This window comes from Marmota monax, unplaced genomic scaffold, assembly GCF_021218885.2.
Source record: "Marmota monax isolate L192 unplaced genomic scaffold, Marmota_monax_Labrador192_F-V1.1 WCK01_AAM20220418_F8-fsc00001, whole genome shotgun sequence".
Lineage (NCBI taxonomy): Eukaryota > Metazoa > Chordata > Mammalia > Rodentia > Sciuridae > Marmota > Marmota monax.
In genome coordinates this window covers 32,565,138-32,582,333 of record NW_026693777.1, presented here as the reverse complement: position 1 = coordinate 32,582,333, position 17,196 = coordinate 32,565,138, and the positions used below count along the sequence as shown (strand labels likewise).

The following is a 17,196-nucleotide window of genomic DNA, read 5'->3' as shown; positions in this document are numbered from 1 at the left end:
ACTCAAAAAAGTTAGAAACAATGAGAACTACTTGGTGCATCTCAATGACTTAACAGCTGTGAGACCCAGGCAAGTTTTGAATTCCTCTTTGTCTCTGAAACTGTGGATAACAATGCCTATCCCCATAGGATTATTATAAGAACTGAATTATCACAAAAGACACTATGATAAACATATTTCTCATGAATATGTATAAAAGTCCTTTGCAAATTTAATCAATAATCATTAAAAGAATATCACAACCAAATATATTTCATTCCAATAGTGCATTGTTGGCTTAACATTAAATCAATTGTGTATAAACCAGATTTGCCATGGAAGGGAGAAAATCATCTCAATAGATGTGGGAAAAATTTTAAGAAAAATTCAGTCATACTTTTTTAAAAATTCACAAATAAGGGAAATCTAATAAAGAGCATCAACACACACACCAAAAACAAACCAAAAAATCCTACACCTAATGTTATACTTGATGAATGATTGAAAGGTTACTAGGACAAGAATAAAGTGTTTCAGCACAGGGCTTGCTCTCATAGCCATTGCAGTAAGGTTGGGGGAGGCGGGCAGGGGGGCTGTAAAATTAGAGGGAAAAAAAAAAAAAGCGTCTCCATTTGTAGGTGACAACTGCTAAGGGCAAAAATCTTAATCTATAAGAACTAACAAGTGAATTGAAGAAGCTTATGGGATATGACTGGTTACCAATACAATTAGAAAATATAAAAATTCCACTTACAAATGCCAAAAATTAAAATACTTAGAAATAATGTAATAAAAGATGTGTAAGATCTGATCTCTTTAATGAAAGCTCTGACATTATTGAGAGAAATTGAAGGCCTATGTACATGGGAAAATGTACACTGGAAGATGCCTTATTTTTAAGATGTCACTTCTCCAGTTTGACTTGTACCTGCAATCTATTAAAATTTCTAATATATGTGGAAATACAAAGGACTTAGAATAGCTGAAACAGTTTTGTAAAATATAATACCTGAATTTCAAGATTGGTTATAAGCTAAGGTGATCAAAATGGTGTAATATTGAGGGAAAGATAGACATATAGATCAATGGAGCAGAATGGAGGATCCAGAATTAGACATGTATATATAGAGAGAACTATATGGATAACTGAGTTTTTTCAAAGATGCCAAAGAAATATAGTGAGGAAAATGAAGTTTTGTCAAAAAATAGTATTCTTCAATGAAATTTATTCCCACCCACCACAAAAAAAAAAGTATAACTGTTTACTCCAGGAACAAAACTAAAGTGAAAAACAAATGTAAAAAATGTAGCACTATCATTTATCAGTTCTGCTTAACTTGGTAAAGCTAATTGGGTAAATTATTTAACAACTTTGTGCCTATTACGCTGTTTATAAGAATGAGAATAATAATAGTACCTGATTCATAATATTAGGATTAATTTATATAAAATCTTTAGAAGGATACTTGGCATATAATGTTGGTCATAGCTATTACTAAATTTCAAAGAATTGGAATTCTGTAGACTATTCATAATACATTCACCCCTAAGACATTAAGTTATAATTCAGTAACAAAAATAGTTTTTGAAAGTTCGTTCAGAAAATTTTAAAACACTTATGAACACACAGATGAACAAATTGCAATAGAATTTAGAAAACAGAATATAATAAAATGTTACATATCAAAACAAATGAAACAGCCAAGTTGGCATGCAGAAATAAATTGAAAACCTTGAATCTTTATGCTAGACAAACATTTAACAACTTAAGTGACTGGTTATAAATACAATTATTATGTTAGAAAACAGTAAGATAAACCTAAATGAAGCAGGAGAGGAGTTAAAATAGAAAATATACAATAAAGAGACTTGACAAAACCAGAAGCTACTTCATAGTGTTCTTTGTAATCAAACTTCTTCAGAGGTGACCATGCACACATCACAGTTTTCTCACTTCTCCTGACATTCTAATATGCCTTTGCCTTTCACTGTGCAAAATAATCTGTGGCTCACAATAATCTTCGTGTTAACAAGTTTATTAGGTGTTTTTCAGTTCTCTAATTTCTCAGCAGCAAATGACTCCCCTTTCTCCTGTTTTTCCCTTACATTGTATGCTCTCCTGATTTTCCTACTATCATGCTAACTTCTCTTCAAGCTCATCTGCCTATGCTGTGCCATGAAAGGTTGACATTTCTAAAGACTTTAGCCTAGATCCACCCCCTCCTCTTCCCAAGTGATTGAGTCCACATTCATGGCATAATGCTACTTAAAAGTCAATGACTCACACACTTATCTGTGATTCTAACCCAGAGTGCTTCTCTGAGCTCTGGCTTTCTAGATCCTGTGTCTGTTTGACATCCTCTCCAAAGATATCTGAAGCACATGGATTCAATATGTCCCAAACTGAACTGACGATCTTTTCTCCTTCCTTCCTACGCCACATTTATCTCTACCAAAACCTGGTTCCCCATTTCAAGACTGGCATTGCTCTCCACTTATTTACATGTTTCAGAAAACTATGAGTCATTTGATACTGCCCTCTCCCTCATACCTCACATTCACTCCATCCCCAAATTCTATCACCTTCAGTCCATTACACATCACAACAGCTGATTCAAGCTACTGCCATCTATTGTGTAGTCCCTTTCAACTGTTGGGTATGTGTTCTCTGACCCCCCCCCCCCACAGATCTATTTTCTACACTGTTGCCAGAGTTATCGCTTTTAAAAGCCCTAAGCCTAGATTCCTCCATTGGCTCTATTTACTCTTTATGATAAAGGTAGTTTTATACATACTATAAGGCTGTTCATGGTTCCAGACTCACACTGTGTTCCTTGTTGCTCATTACTTCAGCCACATTAAATGTTTTTTTAGTCTTTTGTACTTGCCCATTTTTTGGGGGGGTACTTAGAGTGTCCTTTCCTCCTCTAGTGCTTAGTTAACCCCCTCAATTCCTGGGTGGACAGTTCTTCAGGGATGCCTTAACCCAACTAGCCAAATAAATTACAGACTGACAGAGTTTTATGCTTTTCTTCTTCATGTTATTTGCACAGTTGCTCTTTTATATTCATGTGAACTTATTAGACCATAAGAATAGAAACTAAGTCTATTTTTGCTATATCCCCAGTACCTTATTTAATAACTGACATGTATTAGCTGTTCATAAATATTTATTGAATGAAGTTTTTGTTCAATGTGTCCCAAATATTTTAAAGGAGAGGAATCTCTGAATATATAACTTCAGAGCAGAAATTTTTCTACCCTTCTTTCCTTTTTCCATGTATCTATTTCCTTTTCTCAAAAAAAATATATATATATATTTTAAAACAGAAGTCCCAAACTCAAATGCCTAGAGGGGCTCGATGCTACTGTCTGAGAAGGAAGTTGTGGGGACTGAATCGGATCACATGTCTAAAGAGGAAAGCCACATTAATTCAGTTTCAGCTGCAGGACAACATTGCCTAATTATCTGATTATTCAAGAGAATTGAGAATTCAGAAATTTATATTTCTTAAAATGGGAAATCTAGGTTTTAATAACAGATTTCAACTATTATTCCAACACTGTACAGTAATACTGGATAAGACAAACTAAACATTTTTGTGGGCCATACGCAACCCATGGACTACTTATTTTGAATTTTTCCTCCTCTTTCCTCTGCTGCTATATTGTCTCCTTTAAAGGAATAAAACAAGTAAATAATTGTCTTTATGACCTTGATACAACTTAACTATATTTAATACTCATGTTAATTAAAATGAATGTCTAAATAATCTATACCTTGTGGAAAAATTATCGTGTTCTGACCAAATATAAGAAAACACCATTTGTCATGCCAGTACCACTAATATATGCTTTCTCCTGTTATACTATAGATTTATTGAAGTCAACCAGTATTTTATATTTATTTTGAAGGAAATTTTGCATGCCAGTCACCTAGCGCTGTTCTATATGTGATCAATGCATAATGACTTAAATAGTTAAGTAAACTCATAGTAAAAGAATTTAGAAGAAACATTTTCTCATTTACATTTCCCCCAAAAATCAGTTTCTAACTTAGCATGAAACTTTTCATCTAATTTGTTTAAAATAAAAGAGAAACTTTTGAAAAGTAAGTGTCCTTATACTGGGTGTGATGGTGCATGCCTGTAATCCCAGTGATTCGGGAAGCTGAGTCTGGAGGATCACAATTTCAAGACCAGTCTCAGCAACTTAGGATCTCACTAAGTTGCTTAGAATCTTGCTATCTCAAAATTTAAAAAAGGACTGGAGATATAGCTCAGTGGTAGAGCTCCCCTGCATTCAATTCCCCAGTACCAAAAAACAAAAAGGAAGTGTCCTTGTAATCTTACAATTTTAACTATGTTAAAAGGTTATTTTTAAGATAGTTATCAATAGTCCTGAACTAGAAGTCTAGGAACCTGAATTTCAGATCAAGTTATACTCTATTTGGCTAGTTGGTAGCTACCAAATCGCTGCTTTTGGGGGCCAGTTGTTCAATTTACAAAATGGTTAATTTTAATGATATCCAAACACCTTTAATTCTAAAGGCCTGACACTAATAAATCAATCTGGAATTTGAGAACTTTTATTAAAATTCTTTATTAATTAGTTCTGAGCTATAATATAGTGTGTGAATTCTCTGAGATTTGGATGCCATTAAAAAGCTATACACACTAGGTTAAAAGTAACCAAAATTTATTTGGGGATGAGTATCATCTGCTTTCTAGAATAAGATGTAGTTGGATATTTCAAACTTGGATATTTTCACAATTGAATTATAGCTGCCATTTGTCATTACTATATTTAATAATTTTTATTCTATAATTTGTTTTCTAGCCTCAGTCTCTGAGCATAAAAAATGCCTAATAATAATAATGCCTTCGAATTTTGTGCTCCTTCCTCAGCTTCTATCTAAGACTGTCTAAAACTGCTGTTTCAATCATTTGGGCTGCTTTAAGATGATGTAGTTTATCTAGGGATAATATAAGCTTACACTCCTTTATGGCCTCACTTTTGACTCTTTCACTATCAGAAGCCCCCTCATACCCTTTCTCACTTTCTAATGGATTCTGTGAAAGAGAAAGTTCATTGTTGAGTGTTAAGCCTGAGTATCTAATAAGCATTTGTTTAAAAAAAAAAAAAAAAGTATTCTGGAGAGAATGAAACATTTAACAGCAGAACAGATAGCAATAACAAGTCAGAATAGAAGGAACATAAATACTTAGCAGTAGCAGGAAATTCTTTTGCCCAAAGTAGAAAAGTGATATTACTTGCTAAGAACATTACACATTAGGCTAAACAGTTCTGGTGAGAGGCACCTACCTTCTAAACAAGTTGTAGATTTTTCAGGTTTTGTAAAACCGAGGCTGTAGGAATACAGTGAGTACATCAGAGAGGGAGGCATTGTATAGTTCACAACTTAGACTCCAGAGTCCTTTTCCTTAGACCCTTGCTAACTCACCTTGAGCAGATTACGTCTCTGCAATATAATTTCACCATTTGCAAAATGGAGCTTATTGTGCCTACCTCATAGGGTTGTGAAGGTTAAGTAATATTTTTAAAATACTGAGAGTAGTAAGTACCAAAACCTAGTAAGACTCAAATATTAGCCACTGTTATTATTTTAGAGGAAAGGGGGATATGAGAGCATCTCTTCTTTCTTACACATAAACTTCAGACAGTAGAACAGTCACTTTTACCAGTCTATGGTAATGTATGTGATATGTGATGCCCTTACTTCCTTCCTGTCTGATTAAGATTGGTCCTTAGATACTATCACCATTTTTCAGATGATTTATTGATGTAATGGATTTATACTAACCCACCCACACTAGAAACCAGAAGATTTAGAAATCAGGTCTTTGGGCCACACTGATGCCTTTTCTGTCATACTATGAAATTAGTACCTACATTTAGATTGTTATTGTCCTAAAGAAATCAAGGTGAAAGATCAGTAAGCAGCATTCTTCCTGTTTCTCCCCTGGGATATTCTGTTATTACTTCTGTATACTTTCTGCCTTTTTTCTTCCCACCATTATCAGTTATGCTGATATTCTTCAATAAATCTGACTCCATATCCTTACAAAAAGCAATTTTGCCATCTTCCTAACTTAAGCATGAAAGGTTTATGAAAAATCAATAATGCACAGTATTTAGTGTTAGAAAACTTTTTAAAAGACAGCATAATTTCAGCACAAATTCAGTTTAAATCAGTTTTTCAGGGAGTCTGTCTTTACTGAGATCCTCAGTTCAAACATAAGTTCTGTATATTCCTAAAGCATAGGCACATAGGCAGTCTCTGCCAAATACAAAAAGTCCAAACTCCCAGAGAGAAATCAGGTATTCAATATAGCTGTATTGTTTTTTTAAACTGTTTAGATACAGTGAAATACCCTTGTCACTTAGGAAATTATATAAAATCATTTTTAAGCAATTTGAAAGAAAACAGACTAAGCAAAGAAAAGAAACTTAAGGGCTGGGGCTGTAGCTCAATGGTGGAGTGCTTGCCCAGCACGCGTGAGGCACTGGGTTCAATCCTCAGCACCACATAAAAATAAATAAAATAAAGGCATTGTGTCCCTCTATAACTACAAAAAAGTTTTAAACAGAAAAGAAACATAATTTTTTAAGGTATTATAATATTAGGATCCTAAGAGAAGATACTGTATGCTAGAAACAAGAACAGGCTGTTATAAAGAAAAACATTTAGAAACTAAAAATTCTTAAAAATTAAACATATGCTAGACATTGAAAGAGAACTTGTAAAGATAAGTATGGCTATTCAATTTATAGATAAAGTACCTTAGAAATCTCATATGTAGGCAGTGGCAATGATAAGCTTAAGAGTGATGCACTACTCTCCTTAGGAACTTAAGCAATTGAGATGTAGATTGTGAATAACTGCATCTGGAAAAGTAAACTGTATTTGGATATGCCTGTTCACCATGGGGAAGAGATTATGTTTACCACAATTCATTTTTGAATGAATTCCAAATTGTACATGTATTTTCTCCAGTAAAGTTTCTATTTCAAATCAACAAAACTGGGGAAATTAACAAAAATAAATTCCACAGAAAAGCATTCATTCTGTTACTATTTCTGCACTTCAAACAACATAGGCTACATGTCATGGGGGAAAATAAATGGCACACCTCCAGTGTAAATCTTCTGCTTTGTACATTCAGGCTGCTATAACAAAATGCCCTGAACAGGGTAGCATATATAAACAACAAAAAATTATTTCTTACTATCTATAGGTTAAAAGACCAAAATACTAGTAGATTCAGTGTCTGGTGAAGACTCACTTGGTGGTTCATTAATAGTGTGTTCCCACCATGTTCTCACATGATGGAAGAAATGTGGGGTCTCTTTTATAAGGATGTTAAAACCCCATTCATGAGAGCTCCATCCTCATAACTTAACTCCCTAAGGCCCCACCTCCCAATACCATCACCTTGGGGTTAATATTTCAAAATAGGAATTTTGGGGAAACAACATTCAGACCATAGCAGCATCCTCAAGTTTTGAGATACTTATATTAAACTAACACAAATACATTTGCTATACTTTCACCTTCTCTTTATTTGAGGAACTAAATAAGACAAAATACAGAAGTCTGCATTTTAAAATGGAAAAATAATTTCATATCTTTTATCTATGGATTAGTTATTACAAAATAAAACTGAGTATGTTAGTGATGACATTATTTTAAGTCATTAATTCAAAAATCCTAAATCAATATTTTCTAAATTAAAAGCCGCTAGTTTATATGTGGGATAAAGGTAGGTTACATGATGAAAAACATTTTATACTCACTAATCCTTCTAATTCTTATACAAACAAATATTCTTATAAAGTGACCCATTTATTCAGTTTTTCTGGTGTGTGGAAATATGGCCCATTTGACATAAATTAACATCGAGTCATTTAAATATATGTTGTCTTTCTAAACTTAAAATCTGCATAAAGCATGTGTTTATTGTACTTCATGAGTTATTACCTTAACAAAGGATATAAATTACTTGCATTCTTTGATATTACTACTTTGTTTTTTGCTCAGGATCATCTCCTATTAGGTATATTCTATAAAATACTTGGAATCTATTAATATCAGATTACTTTTAATCTTACTACAATCTGTGATTTAAGCACCTGATTATGTTTATGCAATGCATTGAAACATATTCTGCAAATTCAGGATGGTAATTGACCTTTAATTCTTTCCTTATCCAGATCAACTCTGGCTCACACCCATTATTCTATGACCTGTAATTTTATGAATTACCCCTCCTACCCTGTCCCCATTCTTTTCTTTATGTGATCCGTTTAAATGCCTTCACTGAAATCTAGCTTTTCCCAGGTGACACTTCATGCCTTTTGTGGAAAAAACAATCAGCCTGTTTTATGCTTCCCAGTACTCCTTACTGATGTTAGACCTTCATCATCTCTCTGAAATCTGTGCCATCTGATTAGGTCATCATTGGCTATAATAATAACTTCCATCTTCCTGGATGAATCAGTACTTTCTTCCTTCTTGCCCTGTCTCCTGTGATATATGACCATTCTCAAAGCCTATATTGACATCCCATCCAAAATCTCAATTCAGTGGTTTCCCAGTACTCTAAAACTTTCCATTTCTATTTAAGCCACCCATTAGCATGACCACACCTTGGAACAGCTCTAAAAAATGAAGCTGTTTCTTCTGACCAAAGTCTTCTATATCTTTTCTCTTGTACATCTTGAATTCATCCGTTTATCTGTTTTTCATCCTCATCCTAACTTTCAGACACTCTGCATCTCATGCTTTCCCCACTCCGTTCTATTATTCCTCATCTCTTGACATTTTGCTAGCCAAAGTAGTTCACTTGTTAGAGTAAGTTCTTTCTCTAACATAGTTCCCGCATTTTACAGTTCTAAATTAATTCATGGGGGGAAAAAAAGCCTAGTTAAATTTGAACTTTCTATAATAGCATCCATTTTTTTCTTTAGATTGTTTCAATTTTAAAATCAAGAAACCATGGTGACTATATGTCCTATCAACTACCAGATTTTAAGTGGACCTCTCTATATCTCACTATATTCTTTTGTAACACTTCTATTTGTGTTTTCCATATTCCAAGTGCTTAAATCTAACATTGCTTCCCAGGAGAGGACCTTGACTCCTACTTTACTAGACAAGCAAATTAGAATTCATTTGCCAAATTCTCTCATGTTTCTTCTCTATATTAAAATGTCTGCATCCACACTATGTCCAATTTTCTTATTTTAACAAAGAGCTGGTTTATGAATCATTTTAAATTTTTTACGTAGACCTACAAGTTTCTTCCTTGTTTAAAAACTTCCTTTTAAGGGCTAACTAGCCTCTGCTAAAGCCACCTTCAACAGCTGAGCTTTCTTCCTTTCTTCCCCATCTCCGCCTTCTTCCTCACCCTTTCTATTCAGTCCATTTCTGACCAACAGATTTTTAAATCAGAAACTGTAAAGAATCTGTTACCCTACCGAAATTTAACAGGGAGGCCTCTCACTATTTTATAAACACATACTGATAGCAAACATAAGTCTCATTTTTGAGTAAATTGAGTCAGAGAGAAATACCATGGCAAAAGCAGTATCCAAAGCAATGCCTTATATCAAGTCTCCAAGTTCTGTTCCATAGGGTAACACAGGGAGGGGTCCAGTGTCACCTACCCATGCAGCAGGGTGTGCTACAGAGGAGAACCCCGAAATAAGAGAGACAGACACTTGCCCTGGAATGGAACCAAATTATCACCAGGGAGGGAGAGATTTTATTCCCCTGGTATGTCCTCAGGAAGAGAAATGTTCTCTCTTTATTACAATAGAGGGAAATAAATCTCCCTCTAACTTTAAGTTAAATGCTATCTCTAGATTTCAAAGATGTTTGCCCTGCAAACCCTTTTGCTCAGAAGATCTAGACCATGCAAAAACATGATATTCATAAAGAATTATCTCCTAACAGGTTATCCCAGGTTTCTTTTAGTTTTATATATTTCAGTTTATCTGTACTCACTGCTTCTGTTGTCTTCCTATTACTCCTTATATTTGTATGCTCTGTCATCCTGCTGAAAACTATTCTGTGCAAAGTACCAGTGACATACCAATGACACAATCAAATGGTCTTTTAATCATTCTTGACTTTTTGCAAAATTTAACAAGGGCTATGCTTTCTTCCCTTTAAATTCTTCCACTGGTTTCTAATCTGATTCTGTTTCTCTCCTCAGCCCATTTCTCTGTTCTTTACTGTTGTGCTTTTTAATTCTGTCAAATGTGAACATATCAGGGCTGGGGATGTAACTCAGTGGTAAAGTATTTGCCTAGCATTTGTGAGGCTCTGTGTTCCATTCCCAGTACTGGGGGAAGGGGTATTGAACATATCACAGGCTGACTTTTCATCCTATATTTTTTTCCTCAACTGCCTTCTACTGAGTTTCAGCTGTCCCCTGTGCAGATAACTATAATTTGCTTCTTACATTCCAAAACTCACTTGTCTTTATTTCTGCCTAGATGTAATAAACTTTAAAAACAAGAATAAATTTCATGACCTGACTTTTCAATTTTTTACAGTTGCATTGCTTTGAAACACAAAGTCAAAAGAAATTGAGGAATACTTTATTACATGTGTTTTCAAAACCTTTTTATACTCTCTTTATAGGTTATATGTAAAGTCAGATGTGCCACTGAACTTGACAAACACAAGTAAGTTCCACAAGTATCCAAATCTCTATCTAAAAGATCTAAAGAATTAATATTAACGTTTGGTATCTAAAACATCTAAGTATTTTTAACAGTAGACTGCTCAAGGTTAAAGGAAGGGGCTGCTGAGGGCAACTTAGCAGTTTTTTAGTAGTTAGATGGGTTCAAAGGAAGTAAATTGAGTAGCCCTCTGTTCTCTCCCTTCAGCCAGTGCTACTAATACTTTTTTATTTTTTTCATCTCTGCTTTTGCCCCACTTCAGATGTCAGATGTTGCATCATAAAGTACATATGCTAAAGTTAGATTATATTGTTTGGAGTGAGAATGTATAGTATAATATCATGAACTAAATAATGTTTCAGTACTGATTAATCTCAACAGTGTGAATGCTAAACAGTCAAGTCAAGAGATGGGTTTTTGACCTAATTCTCCCACTAACTAACCTACTGAGTGTCCAGCTCATTTACCCTCTCCATGTTTTGGTTTCCTAAAATGCTCTAATTCCCTGGATATGTAATTTCAAGCTCCTTTTTGGATTTCAAAGTATGTAACTCTTGTTCTTATTATTTAGTCTAAGGGAATATTAAAATTCAGCATTTTCAAACAAAAATCTTTTCATTTTGCATTTAACTTAAAGCTTGTTTCCTTGTTACTGATTACACATTACCTTCAATTTATCTTGTGTAAACTATTTCCAAGGGCAGGTGATCTATGATTCCCATTGTTAAGTGACACAAAATAGATATTAAGATGCCAAATAAATTTCTGGACCATGTTACTTAACTTGGAGATATAAATATATTTGAACTGGGATTACTTTCATACAGAGAGCTGTTACTACTACTTTATACAGATGGCCACACCTTAGCTAGAGAGTTTATATGAGGTGGTCTAATTTTTTTTAAGGGAAAGAAGTTAAGCATTTCATGTGTAAGCCGTGCTATGTGCACAGTAAATGTATACCTTTATAAGAAGATGCAGTAGATGAGTACTTGAAATTATACATGTCCTTTAGTCAATTTTGAAAGCAATGTTTGATATACATAACTGGGAGTTCATAGGGTTAAATATATTTTAAAAGATTTCCTTTACCTCTTAAATTTAATATTAAATATGATCATATTAAACTTGGGACTAATCATATAAATTTAATATTAAATGATTAAATTTAGATACAGTATATTTTCTAGGCAGTGTTTAAAAGTTTGGTAATTAGCAGAAGGGAAAAGTCAATGAAAATATGCTCAATAGTTATAAAGATGAAAAAATTCAAGATTGCTTGAAACTGTGTTAAAATAGTCCTATATTATCTTCCTGGTAGGAGCAACTGAATTCAAATCCACATCAGATTATTTCTGGATTAATGCTTTAAAATCTGTGCCATCTTAAAATGATTTATATGCTAATTTCGTAACAGCATATATAGACCATGTAACTCTGAAGGATTATTAAATTTGTATTTAATGAAATTATAAATATTTTAAGCTGAGGAAATTCTTGTGCCCTAAAATGACATACTAATTTCTCATTAGTTTGTAAACATCTAATAAACTCTTTTTTTCTTTCAGAATTCTACTGCATTTGGGCTTTATATTAGCAAGTCTTCTCTTTTTAGTGGTGAACTTGACTTGCGCAATGCTAGTCCATGGAGATGTCCCAGAAAATCAGTTGAAATGGACTGTGTTTGTTCGAGCATTAATTAATGATAGCTTGTTTATTCTTTGTGCCATCTCTTTAGTTAGTTACATATGCAAAATTACAAAAATGTCATCAGCAAATGTCTACCTCGAATCAAAGGTAAGTATATTTCTTAAATTTGAACTTGAAAATCTAATTTTAAACCCTTACCAAAAGAACCTTAATTTAATGGAAAGTTTTCGTTGCTTTTTACATTTCTCAACTATAGACACATTTTTTAGCATGGAAGAATAGTCACTAGAAATTAAAGGGTAGTCAAAATTTGGCCCTTACTAAACAGTGGTTTGAAAAAAAAAAAAAGGCTTATACTAAGCATGTTGTGTTTTCTATGATTCTGCACTGGAGGCTGGTTAAATAAACCAGAATGTATACAAATGGATGAAAAATAGTCAAAAATAAAAACTGCAATAGCAACTTAAGATTTTGTCCAGTGAGGGTGGCAGTATTGCCATTAAACAAATTTACCAGATTATTTCTACCTATACTTAGATTAACAGTGTAAAGATGTCATATAGGTAAAGTGCTATTTATTTATATGAAGGTTTAAAAATGTTACTTATAACCCTAAAATATGAAGTCCATATGATATATGAAACAGATAGGCCTTGTTTCTCTCTTGTACTTTGGAAAAAAGGCAAATGTTATCTTTTGAACAAAAGACCATGTAAGTTTCTACTGTGGTTGATGGACCATGTGGTTGAGCAGTGAATTGGTCATCATAGTATTTATGGCATTGGGTGTGAGGATATAGATATGTAATATTGAGTGTGGTATATACATACAGACATTTTTACAATCGCTTGCACAGGAGAGCTTTCTTTAATTTGGCATCATTGCCTATTCACTGAAGATAAGCAAAATAGTATCTTAAACTGAACAGTTCTCTGGAATATTTTTAGATTTCTACAATGTCGTTATCCTTAACATAGTCCTAGTAAAGTACTATAATTAAATATATGGTAACTACTTGTCCTTTAAATTTAGGTAAAGATTTTAATTTTATATTTTGAATGTATTTCAGCAGAACACTTGGAGATACACACACACATTGCTATGTATGTGTATATGTAGCAAGAGAGAAAGAGAGACAGTCAAACTTTCAAACTAATTTATCATACCTATAAAATTATTCTATTAAATTTATAAAGAGTTCTTAAAATTTAAATATTTTAGTTAATTCTGGCTTCAGTTTGACTATTAAAAATAATTCTGTCACGATTATGGACCATAATACCATCTTTACTTAGTATAATAATAGTAGAATTCATCCTCTTGACTGTCTAGTGATAAAGCATAAACAGAGGCGATGGAATCTAATGTGATCCTCCTTTTTAGATACTTAACTTTCTAAGTTTGGCTTTACTTGTTTTGGAATGGATAATACTCTGAATATAGTTAAGTTAGCAAACTGAAAAGAAAAGGTAATCCGATGAATTCCCTAGAATTATTTCAAACATCTTCCCCTTACTATCATATGAAAGGTATTCATTTTTATTATATTATTTTTTAAATCTTAAATTTAAAAGCTATATGGATTCAGAATTGTCTAGGAACATTGCTGAAGACATGTTCAGATAAGTACCTAATAAGGCAGATGAGATTAGATTATTTATATTATACTGTTATGTAGTTTTTGATTTTCCTAACTAGGTTATAAACTTCCGTGTTCAAACAGCATGTCATCTTGCTTTCGTGTTATCCTTATAATCACAAGGTTCATTTTTATTTTTTACTTGTATAACAATACACAGTAATGAACATTTCTTTTATTATAACAGATAAACTATTCCACTTTCCAACTCACCCTTTTTCTTGCTATTCCTAAGAACATTTCCTTAAACCTCAGACTTTGTTTTCCTCTTATTATTCCTTCTTCCTTCTTTACACACTTTGTGTTCATGAGATAGATCCTCTCTAATTTGCCTCAACCAAATCTTACCACATGATTTCTGAATGATACACAGAGCATCTTACTTTCTCCACATCCTCAGGCTTTCTCACTATCCAGGAATGCATTTTCCCCTCCCTGTGCATTCTATTCACCTCTTACCCAACTCAGGACCTAACCCCAGTGGTTCCCATTTATAATCTTTTTTAAAAATATTTTAGTTGTAAATGGACACAATATCTTTTTATGTAAGTATTTTTTATGGTGCTGAGGATAGAACTGGTGCCTCACACCTATGAGGCAATCCCTCTACCACTAAGCTACAGCCCCAGCCCTCCCATTTATAATCTTAATTTGGTCCCTTCTCCCAATCTCCAAAATAAAATTTAGAAATGACTCACTGTCTGAATTATCTAAAAGTGTGCTTGTTTCCTTTGGGGGGCTTCTCAGTTTATACTAGATACCATTTGTGGGCAGATGTCTGATTATCTGACTAAATTCTAACCTCCTGGAAGGAAAGCTACTTACTATTCATATCTCCCTTCATGCCTCACACTTGAGGATTAGTGAAATTTTTTGAATGATTACTTACACATTTTTATTTCTATTCAATTATTCACCTCAACTGTCTTTGGGATATTTCCATCAGCTTAAATATTTCATTTTCTTCCTCCCTGCATCCTGTACCTATCTCTTTAAATTTTGTTTTTGTCCCCTTAATTCAGACTTAAATTTGGAGTACTTTGATACTTCTGCATTCCTTTTTTTCCTAAAACTAAACCATCAACTTTTTCATTTAAAAAAACTATTTTTATCCATTTGAGAAACTTGATAGTTATTCTCATTTAGTACCTTTTTTTCCTATCAGTATCTACTACATAACAGACAGTTGTTTTTCACATTATCTCATTTCCTGGTTGCTTTTTGGTGTATTTTAGAATGATTCTATTATGTGGTCTATTATATTGTGATATAATAAAACCTATATATTGAATCTCTCTGTTTCTGATTCTTGACACAAAGGAACTAGAACCCTTGAAATTCTCAAGAGTGACAAGTGTTTCGGGGTTTTTTTTTGGGGGGGGTTGTATGCAAATAAGGTAACTTGGAGCCCCTATATAGCTTCTTGATAGGGGGTTAGTCACCAGAAAGACCAAAGCATAATTAGAAGGGTTTGTACTTTCAGCTCCACCCTACCTCCAATCTCTAGAGAGGGGGTGGGAGCTCAAGGTTGAGTTTGATCACCAGTAGTCAATGATGTGATGATCAATCACACCTACATAATGTAGCCTCAATAAAAATCCAAAAGGATGGGTTTCAAGGAGCTTCCTTGAATATATGGAGATGCTTGAAGGGCGTCTCCAGAGAGGTCATGTAACCCTTGCAGTCCCATCCCTTATGCATCTCTTCCATCTGACTTTTTATCTGTATCTCTTGTAATATCTTTTATAATAAACTAGTAAACATGTTTCCTTAAGTTTTGTGACCCACTCTAGCAAATTAACCCAAGGAAGGAGTCTTTGGAACCCCAATTTGCAGCTTGTTGTTTAGAGCTATTAGTGACAACCTGTTCTTGTGATTGGCATCTGAAGAGGAGGGCAGTCTCGTGGGACTGAACACTCAACCTGTGGAATCTGATGCTATCTCTAAGTATATTGTGCCAAAATTGAATTAAATTATAGCACCATCAGTTGGTATGTGCTGGAGAATGGGTTGGTGGGGAGAAATCCCAACATGTTTTGGTGACCAGACGTGAAGTATATTATGTTGAGTGGTGAGTGGCATGTCAGAGTAGGGAAATAGTTGTTTTGTTTTGTTTTTTTAATTTTCCACATTACTATTTTATGCCTCCCTCTCCCCCCCCCCATTAAAAAAAAAGGAGAGCGGTTGGATCTTAGGAGGCAGAGGCACTGTGAACCTTATATGACCTGGCCCCTGACTTCTTTTAAACTCTCTATCACTACAACTCTCCTCTTCTTGTTCGAGCCTCATGGGCTTTTTTTTTTTTTTTTTGGTGACTTAGTTCCTCACCACAAAACACATACTAAATTTATACCAGCCATGTAGGCTTTGTGTATTTTGTTCTGTCTGCCTAAATTACACTCCTATAGGTATGTATATGACTTCTTTGTATCTAGGCCTCAGCTCAGATGTCACTTTGTCAAAGCTACTATTCTTAATCACTCATATGAGGTTCTCTCTCATTCTGATTGCAATATCTGTCCTTTTATTGTCTTCATGGCATTTATCAATAGCAAAATTATTGTTTGCATGCTTATTTTTTGCTTTTCCCTCCTACAGTGTAAACTCTGAAAGTAGTTCTCTTGCCTGTTTTGTTCACTTTTCTATCCCTTTTGTCTAAAATAATGCCTGGCATAAAGTTAAGTGTTCAATACATATTTGTTGAGTAAATGCATTCTGTGCTTGCATACAGTCTTTGCCAGAGCAACTTTACCCTAGTAACTGTATGGAAGTTCAAATCTTCCCTCTGAAGGTTTGGCAAACAAGTCTCCTGAAATAAATTAAAAGGGAAAAGACTCTTAACCATTAGCTCAACTGGATTCCAAAGGCAGATCCAGGAGACAAAATTTCTTACCTTTTTTGCCATCTTGTCAGATCCTAGGCTCTTCCCTATTGCAACTTCTGAAAGAGCAAAGTGATTTTGGAATTCTGCCAAAACAGGAGGGGCCAAGGGAGTTTCTCCCTCTCTGAAGTTTGGGTCTGTAAGTCTGCTGAAATAAATCAGCAATAGACATAACAGGAGAAAAAGAATATAAACTTATTAATGTGTACAGGAGCCATATAAAATATGAAACTCAAAGAAGAGACAGATGGTTGAGGACCTAAATATCATTCTCAGAAGGGTGAAGAAAGTGTCATATAGTAGAGAATAGTACAGGGGTAGCAAATGATATTTG

General features: G+C 33.9%; 1 protein-coding gene across 1 annotated transcript in view; it reads left to right on the top strand.

Moving 5' to 3' along the window:
• Gpr137c (G protein-coupled receptor 137C) overlaps positions 1-17,196 on the top strand; it is a 49,608-nt gene that overhangs the window by 10,842 nt on the left and 21,570 nt on the right. The window contains exons 2-3 of the mRNA XM_046461638.1: positions 10,652-10,695; positions 12,261-12,489. Coding sequence (XP_046317594.1) covers positions 10,652-10,695; positions 12,261-12,489 — 273 coding nt within the window. The remainder of the gene's footprint in view (positions 1-10,651; positions 10,696-12,260; positions 12,490-17,196) is intronic.